Source organism: Lithobates pipiens, unplaced genomic scaffold, assembly GCF_037356315.1.
Source record: "Lithobates pipiens isolate NorthernLeopardFrog02 unplaced genomic scaffold, aLitPip1_a1.2 Scaffold_18, whole genome shotgun sequence".
NCBI lineage: Eukaryota > Metazoa > Chordata > Amphibia > Anura > Ranidae > Lithobates > Lithobates pipiens.
In genome coordinates this window covers 67,453,986-67,470,868 of record NW_027507758.1, presented here as the reverse complement: position 1 = coordinate 67,470,868, position 16,883 = coordinate 67,453,986, and the positions used below count along the sequence as shown (strand labels likewise).

General features: G+C 44.5%; 1 protein-coding gene across 2 annotated transcripts in view; it reads right to left on the bottom strand.

The window, feature by feature from the left end:
• Nucleotides 1–16,883, bottom strand: part of KCTD3 (potassium channel tetramerization domain containing 3) — a 156,142-nt gene that overhangs the window by 94,589 nt on the left and 44,670 nt on the right. Inside the window, exons 7-8 of one of the 2 annotated variants that reach the window (XM_077485767.1) lie at nt 7,352–7,489; nt 4,800–4,901 (exon numbers count right to left, since the gene is read on the bottom strand). In XM_077485767.1, coding sequence (XP_077341893.1) covers nt 4,800–4,901; nt 7,352–7,489 — 240 coding nt within the window. The remainder of the gene's footprint in view (nt 1–4,799; nt 4,902–7,351; nt 7,490–16,883) is intronic. The other variant, XM_077485768.1, reaches the window with a different exon arrangement.

Sequence of the window (16,883 nt, the reverse complement as noted above, 5' to 3'; positions counted from 1 at the left end):
ATAGGCTTAGCTGTAGGTTAAAGTACATAATGTAACTATACAACCGCTTTAACAAAAAAATCTGATCAGATGCTGTTGCCATTCAATCTCGTGCCTGGCAAATATCACCTTCTTAGATGTTATTGAAGAGCCGCTTTTGCATGGCAATCTCCATCCAGACAATGTTGATATGAGGGGGTTATTAAATAATTCTGTTGGTTAGCTGATTTGCCCTTCATGGGCAAAAGAACAAGATCTTTAAAAGTTTATATCATTGCATGAAAGTGAGAAACTTATTTTTTTTCTCTACAATTCAGGGTGTAAAATTTGTAGTTCCACTTGTAGTAAAATTATAGGTAGCTTTCACCATTCTTGAAAACCTCCAATAGGAAAATGAAATTGGATCCCCAAACGAGACTGATGGCTGGACGCTTCTATGGAATGAATGCAACCTTGGCTCGGAGCGGAGGTGGGGGTTGTGCGTGTGTGTTTGCGGTGCTTCCATTTATCTAACAGGTCAGGTACGCGCCTGGCAAGTCCCGTAATTGCATCACCATCACGGATCCATCACTGCTTCTCAAATCTGAGCTCATGAGACCGTCCTCCAGTGGAATGGGGCTATTGAAAGTGACACAATCACTAAATCATAAGTCTCTTAAGGAGAAACTGCCAGCCATACTTAATAACAAGAGTTTTGCTCAACACAGCCAATGTCTACAAGTACAGACATTGATTCTATATTTATTCTCTGCCATAACGGCGATTTAAAAGGAAAAAAGAAAAAAAAAAACAGAATTCTCTAGTCGAAGTGACTGAGATGTTAAAATGCCAGCGAGAACATGATCTCTTCATTAGGAACACAATGGCCTCCCCAGTTGCTGCCAACAGTAGGTGCATTTTGCTAGAAAGAATTGTTATTACAAGTCAGAAGTGCAATGTGCAGATTTTAGAGTCTTTGTCTGCGGTAGTCAGCGGTTTCATGGAGTGATCGTTGATCTCCCTCTTGGAGGTAAGAGTTTGATGAGGGAGGCAGCATAAGCACAGCTTTGTGCCATGTATACAAATGGTTCATTGGCTTCTTCTGTACATATGTTCTTCGTTTGCAGACCCAGCAGGGCAGTAAGGCATTACAGTCACTTTACAGATCTCTGTTTATGGTAAATCACATGATCAGGTCTTGGGAACAGTTAAGAGAATTGCAATAAGCAGTTTATTGTGGATAAAGGAGGAAAGACACAAACAATGGAATACTACTTCATGTAAACCATTCTGATGTTCTCTTATTCAAGCCTGTACTAGAAATCTATGACAGTTATAATATGATTGATGTCACGGGTTCTCTCCCTCCAGCTGAATACTGCAGGGATTAGCACCACGTAATAATGTGGAATTGCTCTTTATAGAATTCTCCTTTGAGTCTAGGGGTAGACTGATGACATGCCCAGGCACTAGACGCCCCATATTCACAGAAAGTTGGTGTTATGAAGCTCAGCAAGGACCTGGAAGAAAGCTGGTATAGGGCCACAAAGGAGAATGTGTGATGAAGGTAAGCGATAATTCAAAACTTTTTTTTTGTTAAATTTTAAATAGAGAGGAGGGTGGGGGGGGGGTCTATTTGAGAAATATAAATTGATGCTGTAGTTTGGCTTTAAGGTCCAGTTCCTATGGGGGTTTTTCTGCATCAAAAACACATGGAAAGTAGGCTATATGATGTCCAATGGCATAGTTCACACCAGTGCAGTCAGTTCAAGTAGAACATGCTGCGTTTTTCCTGCACTGGACTGGGATGCAGTAAAACGCATCAAAAATGCACTGGATCCCAGTACAGGGTAAAAAAAATAAAAATAAAAAAAAAGCATCTGAAATGCATCCGGAAACACGCTAAAGACATGCATGCAGAAACACATCCGGAACGGATCTGGAGTGCGTTTTTGTGGTGTGAACCATCCCTCAGTCCTTACATGTTGTATTTATTGTAAGATACTGATTACTTATAAATAACAGATATTTGCTTTAGGCTGGGTTCACGCATGCTGTGGCCGCTGTTCATAGCAGGGGGCCTGGCATGTCCCTGTTCGCAGATTCAGGTGCGAATCGGGTCCGAATTTCTGCCCGAATTCGCACATGAAGCGGAACCAAAGACACTGGACCCTTTTTTTATTCCTGACTGCAGCCATCCTGGTATTGTGTGAACCGGCTTAATTGAGAGCCGGTCACACTCTCCTGTCATACGAATTGAATGCGGAAAAACCTGCATCCATTTCGCATATATGTGAACCCAGCCTTAAAGTGAACCTTTGAAATGAAAAAATATATGGTTGTTTGGTGAGAGGGTGACAACAGTTGTTGCGATTAATCGCAAATGGAAGAAATACAAACTAACTGTCAATCTCCCATGGTCTGGAACCCCATGCAAGATCTCACCTCACAGAGTTTCAATGATCAATGAGAACGGTGAGGAATCAGCCCAGAACTACACGGGAGAATCTTGTCAATGATCTCAAGGCAGCTGGGACCACAGTCACCATGAAAACAATTGGTAACACACAACGCCATGAAGGACTGAAATCCTGCAGGGCCCGCATGGTCCCCCTGCTCAAGAAAGCACATGTACAGGCCCGTCTGAACTTTGCTAATGAACATCAGAATGATTCAGAGGAGAACTTGGTGAAAGTGGTGTGATCAGATAAGACCAAAATCTAGCTCTTTGGCATCAACTCAATTCGCCATGTTTGGAGGAGAAGGAATGCTGCCTATGACCCCAGGAACACCATCCCCACCATCAAACATATACAGGTGGAAACATTATGCTTTGGAGGTGTTTTTCTGCTAAGTGGACAGGAAAACGTCACCGCATCAGGGCCATGTACTGTCAAATCTTGGGTGAGAACCTCCTTCCCTCAGCCAAGGCATTGAAAATGGGTTGTGGATGGGTATGCCAGCATGACAATGACCCAAAACACATGGCCAAGGCAACAAAGGAGTGGCTCAAGAAGAAGCACATTAAGGTCCTGGAGTGGCCCAGCCAGTCTCCAGACCTTAATCTCATAGAAGATATGTGGAGGGAGCCGATGGTTCGCGTTACGAAACATCAGCCTCGAAACCTTAATGCATTGGAGAGGATCTGCAAAGAGGAGTGGGACAAAATTCCTTCTGAGATGTCTGCAAACCTGGTGGCCAACTACAAGAAATGTCTGACCTCTGATTGCCAACAAGGATTTTGCCACCAAGTACTGTCATGTATTGCAAAGGGGTCAAACACTTATTTCACTAATTAAAATGCAAATCAATTTAGAACTTTTTGAAATGCGTTTTTCTGGATTTTTTTGTTGGTGTTCTGTCTCTTACTGTTAAAATAAACCTACCATTAAAATTATAGACTGATCATTTTTCACTTTGTCAGTGGGCAAACGTACAAAATCATCAGGGGATCAAATACTTTTTTTCCCCCTAACTATGTCTGTGCATTTTGCTGGTACCACAAAAATGATGCAAAATACGAGAACACATCTGGTGGCATTTTAAAAAACCTTATCACCATCATAGCAAGCATTGTAATGTGGGCTGAGGAAGCTTTAGGCAAAATTGTGAAGTCATATACAGTAGTGAGTACTGTAGAGCTATTGTGGTCAGTATTATAGACAGCAATGGAAAGCCACAGTCCGTAATGTAAAGTCAAAATAAGTATTATACATACAATGTTGTGTCATAGCTCTATGGTGTTACAGTGAATATTGTCCCATTATTGTTACAGCAAATATTATGAAGACATAGCAAGTATTGCGATACTGCAGTCAGTTTAGGATTTTACAGCCAGGATTTGTATGTCCGATTAAAGCAACAATAGAATCTGGTTTAACCATTTCGCTGCCAAGCCCTGCATTCTGCTTTTAAATTCAGGTGGCCAGACCATTTTTGCAAATTTTCCACTGTTCTTCTTTCCCTTAAGGCCCCTTTCACACAGGAGTTTTTCAGGAGCTACAGCACTAAAAATAGCGCCTGTATAGCGCCTGAAAAAAGCGTCTCCTTTCACACTGGATCGGTGCGCTAGCAGGACGGTAAAAAAAAAAGTCCTGCTAGCAGCATCTTTTGAGTGATGAAGGAGCGGTGTATACGCCGCTCCTAAACCACTCCTACCCATTGAAATCAATGGTGCAGCATGGCTATACCGCCGACAAAGCTCCGCCGCAGCGGTGCTTTGCGGGCGGTTTTAACACTTTTTCGGCCGCTAGCGGGAGTTAAAACGGCCCTGCTAGCAGCCGAATACTGTCTCTAAAATGACGGTAAAGCACCACTAAAAACAGCGCCGCTTTACCGCCGACGCCCGCACTGCCCCAATGTCAAAAGGGGCCTTACAGCTTTCAGAGTTTGTTTTGTTGACTGGTGAAATAAAAACTTGATGCTACTGATTATTTAGATCACACAATATTTGCACAAACTTTTTATCAAAACAATATTTTCTCAAAAAAACACTAAGACCCCTTTCACACCAAGGCAACTCAAAAACTGCTTCAGGAACCATTTTGAGGCGCTTCTCATTCATTTCTATGAAGAGGAACATTTTTGAGGTGCTTTTTTTAGTGCGCCAAAAATGCTACTTGCAGGACTTTTTTTTTTCACCTCCCCATCAGTGCACCACCCCAGTGTGAAAGTATCCATTGATTTGAATGAAAATAGATTTCCGTGTTTAGCACTAAAGTGCCTGAAAAGTGCCCAAATCATATTTAGCGTACACAAAACAACAGAACTTACAAACTATCATTTTAAAAGATACATTTATACTGAGTTAAAGCAAAACTAAAGGAAACTTTTATACTCACCTTTCACCCTCCAACAGTCCTGTGCCTCAATGGCATGTTCTCCTGTGTGCCCGTTTTCGACTATCTTCATTGGCTGGCATGCGCAGTTCAGGTTACATGCCACTGCAAACAAACAGGTAAGTGTATTTTACTGCAGAAGAAAATTACATGTCTTCTGCAATAAAAAAAACAAAAAAAAAAAAAACCTGCCTGCTCGCAAAACAAATATTTGTAAAATTTTAAAATTGTGCTATTTTGCAAAATTGTGAAAATAGAAGGTACGGAAAACTGTAAAGCTAAATATCTGAAGGATAGCATTGTAAAAGACACACACCCACACTTTCTGAAAGCAGAAGGGCCAGTAGCTTACTCAGGAGATCCTATTGGTACTGGGAAGTACATTTTAATACATATGCTTACAGACGTTTGTATATTACATGCACATAAATTGACTACACAATACGAGATCTGGTTACAACATCATAGTAAATGTAGTTTTAAAAATATTGGCAAAACGCGTAGTAATCCATTGGTGCTGGCACTGCGATTCCGGCGGCTGGCCTTCAGATAGAAGATTTATGTTATGGCAGCATATTCACCATTCCAGAGGCCATCCCTACCAGTTTCCTTGTCCAGCCATATATGGAACATTGTACATACTAAAGCACACTCATGCATTTGTCTTTGTGACATGCTTTTAGGATATTAAAATTTTCATATTTTATTTATACCCTTGAGTATTTTTCTTTCCCCATTGGGATTACAGTGGCAGCCTTAAAAGTCCGCTTTTTCTAATTGTTCTTCTGTTTATACACTTTGGATGTGGTGCCACGCATTGCGGATTGAAAAAAGCATCTCCTTTCACTCCAGTGTGAAAGCCGGAGGATTTTCACACTGGATCGGTGCGCTAGCAGCATCTTTGGAGCGGTGAAGGAGCGGTGTATACACCGCTCCTAAACCACTCCTACCCATTGAAATCAATGGGGCAGCGCGGCTATACCGCCGACAATGGTTACTATGTAGAGCTGCAACAGATTTTACACTCTCCAGTTTTAGTAAATCATATATGTGTTCCCTTATGGATGGACAAAGTGTTCTGTACAGAGCATTTTGTGTGTTCATTCAGAGGGTCAGTAAACGTGCCCAAAGCCGCTGTCAAGTGGCAGGGAGAGAACCTGACACAGGTGGGGAAGCCACCCAGTTATTAAAGGTTACAGGGGGTTTGTGGAGGAACAGAATCGCTAAAGCAACCACGAACTTATTGCAGGAGCGAGAATGCAGCCGACGTATGGGATACTAAGCTGGCCAGCTGGAAGCGGTTCTATGCTGTTGTATCCCTCTTATGGTAATGGCAGTGAAAGGGTTAAAAAGAGTAATCTATTCAAATATGTAATCTTTAAAAAAGAAGCCAAGGCCTTGTACAAACAGGTTTTTTTGTATTAACCACGAGCTTCAAGATACATTCAGAAGACGGCAGATTGGCATATAACAATAAGCCAGGATAACTATCTACCAGAGTCTGCTGTGTGTGCACAAAGGGAGGATATGACACAAGCTGGAGGAAGAAAACCAGACAAGCTGTGTTTGACCAGGTTCAGCATCTATTTGTGTACAGGTCATGTGCTTCTTGTATTAGGTATAGTACTTAAAAATTTCCAATTGTGCTGCAGAATGCTTAATGACCAAACAGCAATAAAGCTGACCCCACTTGCTGCAGAAGGTCTGCATAAAGAGCACTAGCCATATTAAAAAAAACAAAAAAGGACACACACAGATTTAGAGCTTTTCACACGGGGCACATCAATACATACGCCCATGTGATGGTCGTCTTTGCCCGCATGGGATGCATAGGTCTTCTGTGAATATGCAGAATCAGGCATTCCCATTCATGTTGATTTGGATGCAGTGGCTGTGCAGACATAGCTGCTAGTCCCAATCTGACATCTGTGCAGTTGGTGGTGTTTGTCCCAAAAAGCAGACATTATACATCTGTGGAGACGCACCTGCAGGGATGTCAAATTGGGCCCATCGGCTGTGTCTGTGCATGTGCTGCATCCCATTTGAAAAAAAAAAGGACTGCCTGCTCATGGATGCATATTGCCCCTGTGCATCTTGTGTGGCCAAAGATGGCCTTTGCACTGGTTTGATTTAAAAAAATATATATATCACTGTATACAGTTCATCTATACCCAAGAACAAAAATGTAATAGTGCAGCTTAATCGTCCTTTCATGTATTGTCTGGATTTGTTGTTTTTTTTTCCTCACCTGTGATTCTGCAAGCAACACACATCCTGCCTGACAACTCACACTGGAAGAGTGTTCAGACTCTCCACAGCATAGTAGAAGGTGTTTTGTAGATCACATAGGTGACTAAGGCTGGGCTGCTTTGGATAACCGTGCAGCGCATTGGAACTCACAAATTCAATTGATTTCTGATCAGATTATAACAGATATAAACCTTTCGCTCTTTTCATTGTTTCCTTAAAATTCCTTTTCCATTGCCTAACAATGGTCAAATTACGTCTTTTGCATAGCAAAGTCTTGAAGTCTTCTAGAACAAGAAAACACTTACCGAGTTTGGCTATGCCCTCTATAGCACAGAGTGTAGGCTGCAGGGTGCCGCTCTGAGCGGCTCCTTCACACGGTCTCTGGTTGGCTTTACTCTCTGCAGAGGATGTAGCTTCACATGTCAGCTTGCGGCTGGGAATAGCTGGAAAGATAAAATCCACAGAATAAAAACAAACATCTTAAGCAACAAAGTTATTTTAAAGAGACATTTCCAGCAGACACCAAAAAACAAAACAAAAAAAATCAATTTAAAGAAGATGTATATGCCTGTAATCAGTAGTCATGTTTTTACATACAGCTAAGGATCTGAATCTGTCTTTGTATCAGCATGCATGTACTGTACTGCAGAACTCCCACTAGGAGCCAATAAAGCTCAGGTGCATCTACATGTACCAAACTAGAACAAAATGACAATAGTTCACCTAAAGTGATACTAAAGTCTTGTTTTTTGTTGTTTCAAATAACAAACATGTTATACTTAACTGCTCTGTGCAGTGGTTTTGCACAGAGCAGCCCAGATCCTCCTCTTCTGGGGTTCCTCGCCGGCGCTCCTGGCCCCTCCCCCCCATCCCCTGCCGAGTGCCCCCACAGCAGGCAGCTTGCTATGGGGGCTCCCGAGCCTAGCAGCTGCTCCGTGTGTCCATTCAAACACGGAGCCGTGGCCCGACCCCTCTCTGTGCTCATTGGCTCACTGACTTTGATTGACAGCAGTGGGGGCCAGTAGTGCCCTCTGCTATGTCTCAGTCAATCAGAACGGGGGGGGGGGGGCCTGCCTTGGGTGATGCATCTAGGGAGCTCTAAGGGTGTCACTGCTGCCAGATTAAGTGTAAGGGACAGGCAGTGCCCGCTACACAGTTTGCCGAATACCAAAGAATCAAATGGGAGGGAGACCACACAGGCGCGCTAGCGCTGAATCACTCTGCTCCTCCCTCCCACCCTATAGAAAGGCATTCCAGAGTGACACTCCAGCTACTGTTGCTAAGCAACAGTAGCTGTAGCATTGCTGTGGAATGCTTTTATATAGGATAGCCGGGCGGGAGGAGCAGAGTGATTCAGCGCTAGTGCGCCTGTGTGGTCTCCCTCCCATTTGATTCCCTGGACTAGGGCAGTGGGTGCCTGGAGGCCCCCGGGCTATGAGAGGGGGATTGTGGAGGCCCTATGGACTAGAAAAAAGGGTGCCTAAAGGACCTTCCAGTATCAGGGAGAAAGAGCCTGGATTTAAAGCCTGGGCTGAGGAAGAGCCTGCCTGGGCTCTGGAGGGTGAGTTCACAACATAAATGGGGACCTTTGCTCCCGTTTGGCATTACTTGCCACAATTGATAGAGACAGGTCGTGTGATAGATTATTAAAGGAGAAGTACAGCCAAAGCCTGTTTGGTTGTATTTCTCCTGTTGATCACAGCAGTGCAGTTTGTTTTGTACTCCTGTGACCCCTTTTCAGCTGACAGCGGGCTTAAGCCTGCTCTCGGCTGATGTCACAGAGTAGGTCCAGGCTGGGGAAAGATAATAACCATATGGTTGGGATCCGCTCACATGCCTGGACCGGCAAACAGCTTAGCCTCTAAGTGGGCCACTGAGAGCCTGAACCAGCCACTCCTGCCCCTTCCACAGCCCAGTGTTTCATTGAGCATCGCTGGGGGGGGTTCAGGGGGGCAGAGAACAGCCAGAGACTGACAGCCACCAGCTCTCTGCTCAGGGGGCTCTGATAGCTGATCACTCAGTTGTTTGATTACTCGGTTCTCAGCCTTTGAGCAGGCAGGGGACAGATGCAGCGTCTACCTAGGCAAGTATGATATACAAATAAAATTCCCATACTTCTCTTTTAATTGTTCAACATCTCCTCTTTCCTGCTATCTGGCCCACATGACAATTAGGCCCCATTCAGTTGGAGCATATGTGTCTATGTCCAGTGTGATGGCTGTGTAACACGTGAGGATGCATGGTGTTCTGTGCATCCCTGTGCAGGCAGTCCAATCAAAGTCACTTGGGACACAGCAGCTGCATGGACATAGTCGAATGTCAAAATTTGACATGCAGACAGGAAGGGATGCATTTATCTGAACGCACAGTGTCTGCATTTTGATCTGTATACCCACTTCTATAGGTGAAGCTCTCTGGTGAATGAAGATGCAGCAAAAAGTGGCACAGCATACAGGACCTGTCTCAGCGGCTGTCTGAATGAGCCTTTAGGGGAATTTATCAAAACTAAGGCAGACAGCATTTGGAGCAGCTGTGCATGGCAAACATGGTATTCTTTGTAAAATTGGTTGTAAAGGCACAACATTCCATGCATGAAGACCCACCCCCACCTAATAATTACCTGAGCCCCTCTCTCAATCCAGTAATGTCCACGAGAGCCTTGGCTGTCCGGGGACTCACACTCCTGATTGGCTTTTGGCAGCAGCAGGAGTCATTGGCTCACACTGCTGTCAATCACAGAAGATGGAGGGAGCCGAGCCATGGCTCCCATTCAGAATGTAGTTTGTCATGTAAAGGTCAAAATTCAACCTGACAAAATCGAATGCGTTTCAGCCATTAGAGCCCTAAAGTGTAAGTTCACCTTTAGAGAAAATTTGTAAGATGACCTTGCACTGGACCTTCTCCCCATACCACCGGTTCTGCTGTACCAGAATGCTGCGATTCTCCGCTGTCAAAACCCTGACAAGCCGATTCAGCGGTCTGGAATTTAAAACCCCCGTAGCTTAATCTTGTGTCCGTATTGCTTAGCCAGTACAGATTACAGGGATTATAATAGATCAGGAACGTCACATGGACCAATCAGAAGCCGTCTAGCCCGTTTTATCAGCACTGCGAGGAGGGAAGAGAAAGCCACAGGGATTTCAAATCAGTGCAGTGTCCCTGTCAGCCTCCTATTTATTTATTTTTTTTGAATGCTATTAACATCATCACCCCGAGATCTCGCTCCATACACCCAGCAAAATAACTTGCCCACCAGCAAAAAAAAGTTGGCACTTCCAGTTGTAACCTGAGGCACAATGACAGCTGAGCTGGTATATGATATCAATTAATGGCATAATCAGAACCCTATTAAACTGACATACAATCATTAGTCTAAGGCTCGGTTCACATTTAACTTGGTTTCCTACATTCACATCTATGCTTTTTTCAGTTGCTGCATTTTTTTTTTTTTTTTGCTTTTTTGGTTCAATAGACTTCAATGGAGAAGCTGCAGAAAAGCATGTAGTGCATTTTTACTGCGATTTTACGTTTTTTAATCTGCCCAACAAGTTGGTCAAAAAAAAAGGCAAAATCGCCGCAAAATCATGTCTGCAAAAAGCACTGCAGAAACAACCAGGTGTGAACCGAGCCAGTGCTCAAATCTGTACTAGAAAATGAACAGTTGTAATCTAATTTGCTTCTCTGAAGGAACACATGCAATACGTATTTTGCACAGTCTGGTGTAAAATGATGTAATTGTTATTTTAAACCACTTGCCGACAAGCCGCCATAGTTTTACTGTGGCAGGTTGTCTCGGCTGGGCAAACCAACGTTACCTTCTGACGATTTTCATTATGGCCACTAGGGACACAAGCCCGCAGCGTGTGCCCAGAGCCATTGTGAGTGCCCGGTGGTCATGATGACCGTCAGGCTCCAGCGATTGCTTGTTACAGAGAGAGAACCAAGATCTGTGTGTGTAAACACACAGATCTCCGCTCTTTCAGGGAGAGGAGATAGTATGAACACACAACCTATGTATGAACACCGATCTCTCTCTCCTCCTAGACCAGTTAGAAACACACCTAGGGAACACCGTTAACCCCTTGCTCGCCCCCTAGTGTTAACCCCTTCCCTGCCAGTGACATTTACACAGTAATCAGTGCATTTCTATAGCATTGATTGCTGTATAAGTGTCAATGGTTTCAAAAATGTGTCAAAAGTGTCCAATGTGTCCGCCATAATGTCGCAGTCCCGACAAAAATCACAGATCGCCGCCATTACCAGCTTACCTGTAAAATCCTTTTCTTGGAGTACATCACGGGACACAGAGCCACAGTAATAACTGTATGGGATGTCCCAGAGCAATACCACCTGAGGGGAGGGGGACACAAACAAAAGTAGGGTGCAAGCAGACCTGAGGACTTATACTACTGCCTGCAGCACACTGTGCCCAAAGGCGATATCCTCATGCCTTCTTACATCCACGACCAGGTTGCAGCCTTGCAGATTTGAGCCATGAAGGCTTGGTGATGCACTGCCCACTAAGCAGTAACAACCCTGGTGGAGTGCGCTTTGACCTGAAAACGTGGAACCTTCTTCTTCAAGCCATAGGCATTAATAATTATCTGCCGAATCCATTTGACAATAGTAGATTTCGATGCTGCCTGTCCCTTCTTAGGAAATTCAGGCAACAGGAACAAAACATCTGTTTTCCAAATTGGAGCAGTCACCTTCAAATAGATCTTGACTGCTCTCACTACATCCAAAGAGTGTAGTGAGTTTTCTTTCTTAGAACAGGGTTCTGGAAAAAATTAAGGTAAAACAATATCCTGGTTTAGGTGAAAACCCGAAACTACCTTTGGCAGAAAGCTAGGATGAGGACGAAATACTACTCTATCCTTGTGAACGATTAAATATGGCTCGTTACAAGAAGGTGCCACCAACTTGGATACCCTTCTTGCAGAAGAAATGGCTACCAGAAAAACTAGCTTCCTTGTCAAAAGGACCAAAGGAATATGTCGTACCAGCTCACAAGGCTGTTTCTGTAATGCAGACAGAACTAAATTCAAGTCCCAAGGGTGCAGGGGTGCCCTAAGCGGTGGATTAAGCCGAGTTAACCCCTGTATAAAGCTTCAGATCAAAGAATGCGAAGCAAGCAGACGTTGAAACAATACTGATAAGGCCCAGACCTGGCCCTTGCTAGCACTCAAGGCCAGTTTCATTTCTAGCCCCATTTGCAGAAAGGCAAGAATTCTACCTATAGCATACTTCCTAGGATGTCAACCCTTGGATTCACACCAAGAAACATATGCCTTCCAGAATCTAATAAATGATTCTGGAAGCTGGCATTAATACAAGGTAGGTATCACTGAGCCTGAAAGCCCATGATTCCTTTGAATATGGGTTTCAATAGCCAAACCATTAAATTTAGCGCTTGTAAAGTAGGTTGGAACACTGGTCCCTGCGATAGCCATGGGGCCCCTACCACCATCTTTACTATTTCTGCAAACCAAGATCCTCTGGGCCACAATGGGGCCACAAGAACTATCGAATTCCTTTCTCGCTTGATCCTGCGAAGAAGTCAAGGTAGCAGCAGAATAGGAGGGAATGCATAAATCAGTGAGAACTGATCCCACAGGGTCACAAAGGCATCTGTTCTGCAAGCGAGTGGATACCTTGTTCTTCACCCAAAGTTGTCGACTGTTAAACCTGGACACAAAAAACAGATCTACATCTGGTATCCCCATCTTTGGCATATAGCCAGGAAGATGTTGGGGTGAAGGGACCATTCCTCCAGGAACAGCTGCTGGCGACTTAAGTAGTCTGCCTGCAAGTTCTCTACTCCTGGAATGAAGATTGCCGAAATGCACGGCACATGTTTTTTCTGCCTAGGTGAGGATATGGTTTACCTCTCCCTGGGCTTCCTGACTTCCTGACTCCCTGGGCTTCCTGACTTCTGGTGCCCCCCTTGGTGGTTGATATAAAAGCCACTGCTGTGGCGTTGTCAGATTGAATCCTGACAGGAGAATTCTGCAACCTGAATGTCCAGGCCCTTAGGGCTAGACACGTCGCCCAAATTTCTAGAATATTGATGGGCAAGGTCCTTTTGGTTCTGGACCATTTCCCTTGGACAGACGCTTCTTCAAGGACAGCTACCCCAACTGAAAGGCTGGCATCTGTTGTTACCACCTTCCAGGTAACCGGTAAGAAGGATTTCCCCTCCTGCAGATTCTTGTTCCAGGCCGATACTGTTTTGCAGCAGTCTCCAATGAAACTGAGCATAGGGAACTGCTTCGACTGAAGTCACCATCTTCCCCAACAACCTCATACAAAGTCGAATGGAAGGACCCTTCTTTGCCCTGACCCCTTGGACCAGCTCCCTTATGGTGCTGATCTTTGCCTGGGGTAAAAACACCTTCTGGGCTGTATCTATAACTAGACCCAAGTACTCTAATTTTTTACTGGCTTTAAAGAAGATTTCTCTAGGATGATGACCCAATCTAAGTATACCAGGTAGTTAACCGTGGCGACCACATTTTGTCGGTCCAAGCGGACGACTGACTATTCCATTAAGAGCAGTACATTCAGGTATGCCATTATTGTTATACCTTGAGTCCTTAACCTGGCCAGAGGAAGGGCCAGAAGTTTTGTAAACACCCGAGGTGCAGTAGCTAGACCAAAAGGCAAGGCTACAAACTGAAAATGAAGCTCTTCTACTTCGAAACGCAGATACCTCTGGTGAGCAGGGAAAATAGGTATATGCAGGTATGCATCCTTGATGTCGATTGATGCCAGAAGCTCTCCCCCTTGTAGGATGGAGACTACTGATCAGATTTATTCCATGCGAAAAGAGCGAATCTTCAGGAAATCAATTTAGATCTTTGAGATCTAGAACTGGCCTGACATCCCCATTTGGTTTTGGTACCGTAAAAATGTTTGAATAAAACCCTGACCCCTGCTCTTCCACAGGAACCACAATGATGACCGCTAGAAAGAGAGAATTCTTTTTCTCTGGATCTTTGGGGACATTTGACCTGAGGAAGCGAGGAGACGGGAACTCTCAGAACGCTAGTTTGTAACCTAGAGCTATTGTGGAGACCACCCGTCCGTCCCGAAATTCTTCCCGCCAGACCTTTGAGAACTGTAGAAGTCCTCCCCCCACTCGAACGGGTCGGGGCGCCCCTTCATAAAGAGGCTTTAGCGCTCTGTCTTGCGGGCTTCCTCCCCCAGGACTTCTTTTGTCCCTTTGGTTGACCCTGAAGTTTACTTCTTGAACCTGACGGTGGAGGGTGTCGTGACTGCCTGGAGGCTGATGCCCCTGGCACTGGAGAAAGAGCCCGTTTAAATGAAGGGAACTTTACTCTTTTTCTTAACTGGCAAAGGGGTACTTTTCCCACTTGATATTCTTTGGAAATATTTATCCAAATCCTCCCCAAACAGCTTTTTACCGCGAAAAGGAACACCTTGAGCACATGTTTCAAATGGTCTCCCAAGGATTGACATACCCCAATTGCCGCCACTGCAGGTAGAGTCACTGAACCTGCCAGGGAGAAAATGTTTAACAGAAATTAAATTTTTTTTTTATCAGTTGGATCCCTAAGCATTTGTGCATTGTCAACTGGACAAGTAAAACTTTTATTCACAGAGGATATAGCAGTGTCAATTGCTGGTATTCTCCACATCTTAGTAAATTTTTCCTCCATAGGATAGAGTATTGAAAACTTCTTAGGAGGAAAAAAAGTGCTTATCTGGGCGATTCCACTCAGAATACATAAGCTTTTCCAGTAATGGACAGGAAAGGCGCGCACGGCTAGCGGGGGCTTTAGTGAACCCAAACAGGAGATGGGTTCTATAACCAACTCCGTTAAGGGTAGCTTAAATGTGGCGTGGACCATTTCAGTAAGAGAATGCACCAGCAACTTCTCAGCATGTGAAGCTTAAGAAGATCTTTCCCCACTTGATTTCTCGGAAGAGGAATCATCAGTCTGTTCACAGTCCCGAGGGGGATTCATCTTCCCCCTCCCACAGTTCCTCCGTTTGGGGATCCTGGGTGGTAGAAGGGGACCTAATGCATTTTCTTCCACTCTGTGAAAACGTGATTAAAGCCACTAATCTTTCCTCTAAACCACTCATAGCTGAAGAGAAAGCCTGCTCAGTTATATAAACAGGGGCTGAAGTGTCGGAAGCAATTGCAGCCCCTGATGGCTTACTCTGACCAGCCTACTTAGTACGGGATGGTGTTGCAGAGGTTGGGCCCTTAGGACCCGAGGGTGACCCCTTTGTATCCTGCGGCATTTGAACCACCTCCTCTGGTCATAGTGCTGAGCAAAAACGCAGAGGTACCACCAAAAAAAATGCACCCACTGCTGAGCAATAGTCCAGCAACTACCGCTACTATTAAGCTCAGCCTGATGCTTAAAGTAAATGTGCCTGGGAATGCCTGTGTCACTCACTAACATGCCACCCATCCACTCTGTGACCCTCCTAGCTGTGTGCACCTGAAAAAGGTGTATTTTATAGCTATTCAGCCCGCATGGTGGACATTAATTGGTGCACCAACCCCCGTCCCTTCCTCCGACCACCCATCTCGCCGCCCCCAATCTACTTTAAAATAGAGTTTTCCCACGAGAGCGGGCTCCAGTCCTGCCCAGTCCGCATGGAAGAGGAGAGCTGCTGATGGGAACAGCTCTAATGGCGGCGGGAGCGGCGCAGCCCACCGCTGTCTGATGCCATGCTCCTACTGCCTGGAGGAAGCTATCCAGGTGGGAGGACATTCCTAGGAGGAGGAGAAAAACCCACCTTTCCATTGTCTTTACCTGGAGCCTGGGCTGGAGGAAGCATGCAGCTTGTACAAAGAGACGAGACTGACAAGCATGGAAAGGTACAGCCCTCGGTGATGACTATAGGCATAGCAACATTTACTTTAAAGGAGAGAACCCACAAGAATTAGAAAATTCCTTAGGAATCTCCCTTACCTTATCCAGCTGCAGTGTTCTGTGGTAACAGACCCAATCTTCACCTCTCACGGTGAGCTCCGTTTATAAAATATTCATGGACTGGGGCCCCCTTTTTTATTGGGGGATCCACAGCCCTGGGCCCGTAAAAAGCACCCGCCAGGAATAAGGCTGGAAAAAAAAACAAATACTAGATCCTCCGTTCCAGCTCTCTGAGAAGAGAGGCGTTACAGGCAAAACCTTGTTTGTTTCTTCGGACACGAGGCCCGGGTACCATTCAATTCGGCCTGGAAAAGACACTTTGAATGGATCCAGTTGCATGGCTTGCTCCAGTAAGGAATGTGCCAGCAGAGCTCAGCACAGTACATCTTTACTCATGACCAACACCTTAGACACTGGTACTCCCGGTAAGGGGAGGGGTTATATGGGGAATTGAACTTCCTGTTTAGGGTGTGCCAGTGTCCACCACCTAAAGGTGCCATATAACCCATACAGTTATTACGGTGGCTCTGTGTCCCATGATGTACGATAAAGAAAAATAATAAAAAATGCCATAAATCCATCCCCTATTTTGTAGACGCTATAACTTTTGCACAAACCAATCAATATACACTTATTGCGATTTTTTTTTTACCAAAAATATGTAGAAGAATACATATCGGCCTAAACTGAGGAAAAAATTTGTTTTTTTTATTTTTTATAAATAGTGTAATAATAATAATATTAATAAATAATAAATTGCTATGTATTATAGCAAAATATAAAAGATTTTTTTTCAAAATTGTCACTTGTTTAAATCGCAAAAAATAAAAACTGCAGAGGCGATCAAATACCACCAAAAGAAAGCTATATTTGTGGGGGAAAAAAGGTCAATTTTGTTTGGGTACAACGGCGCACGACCGTG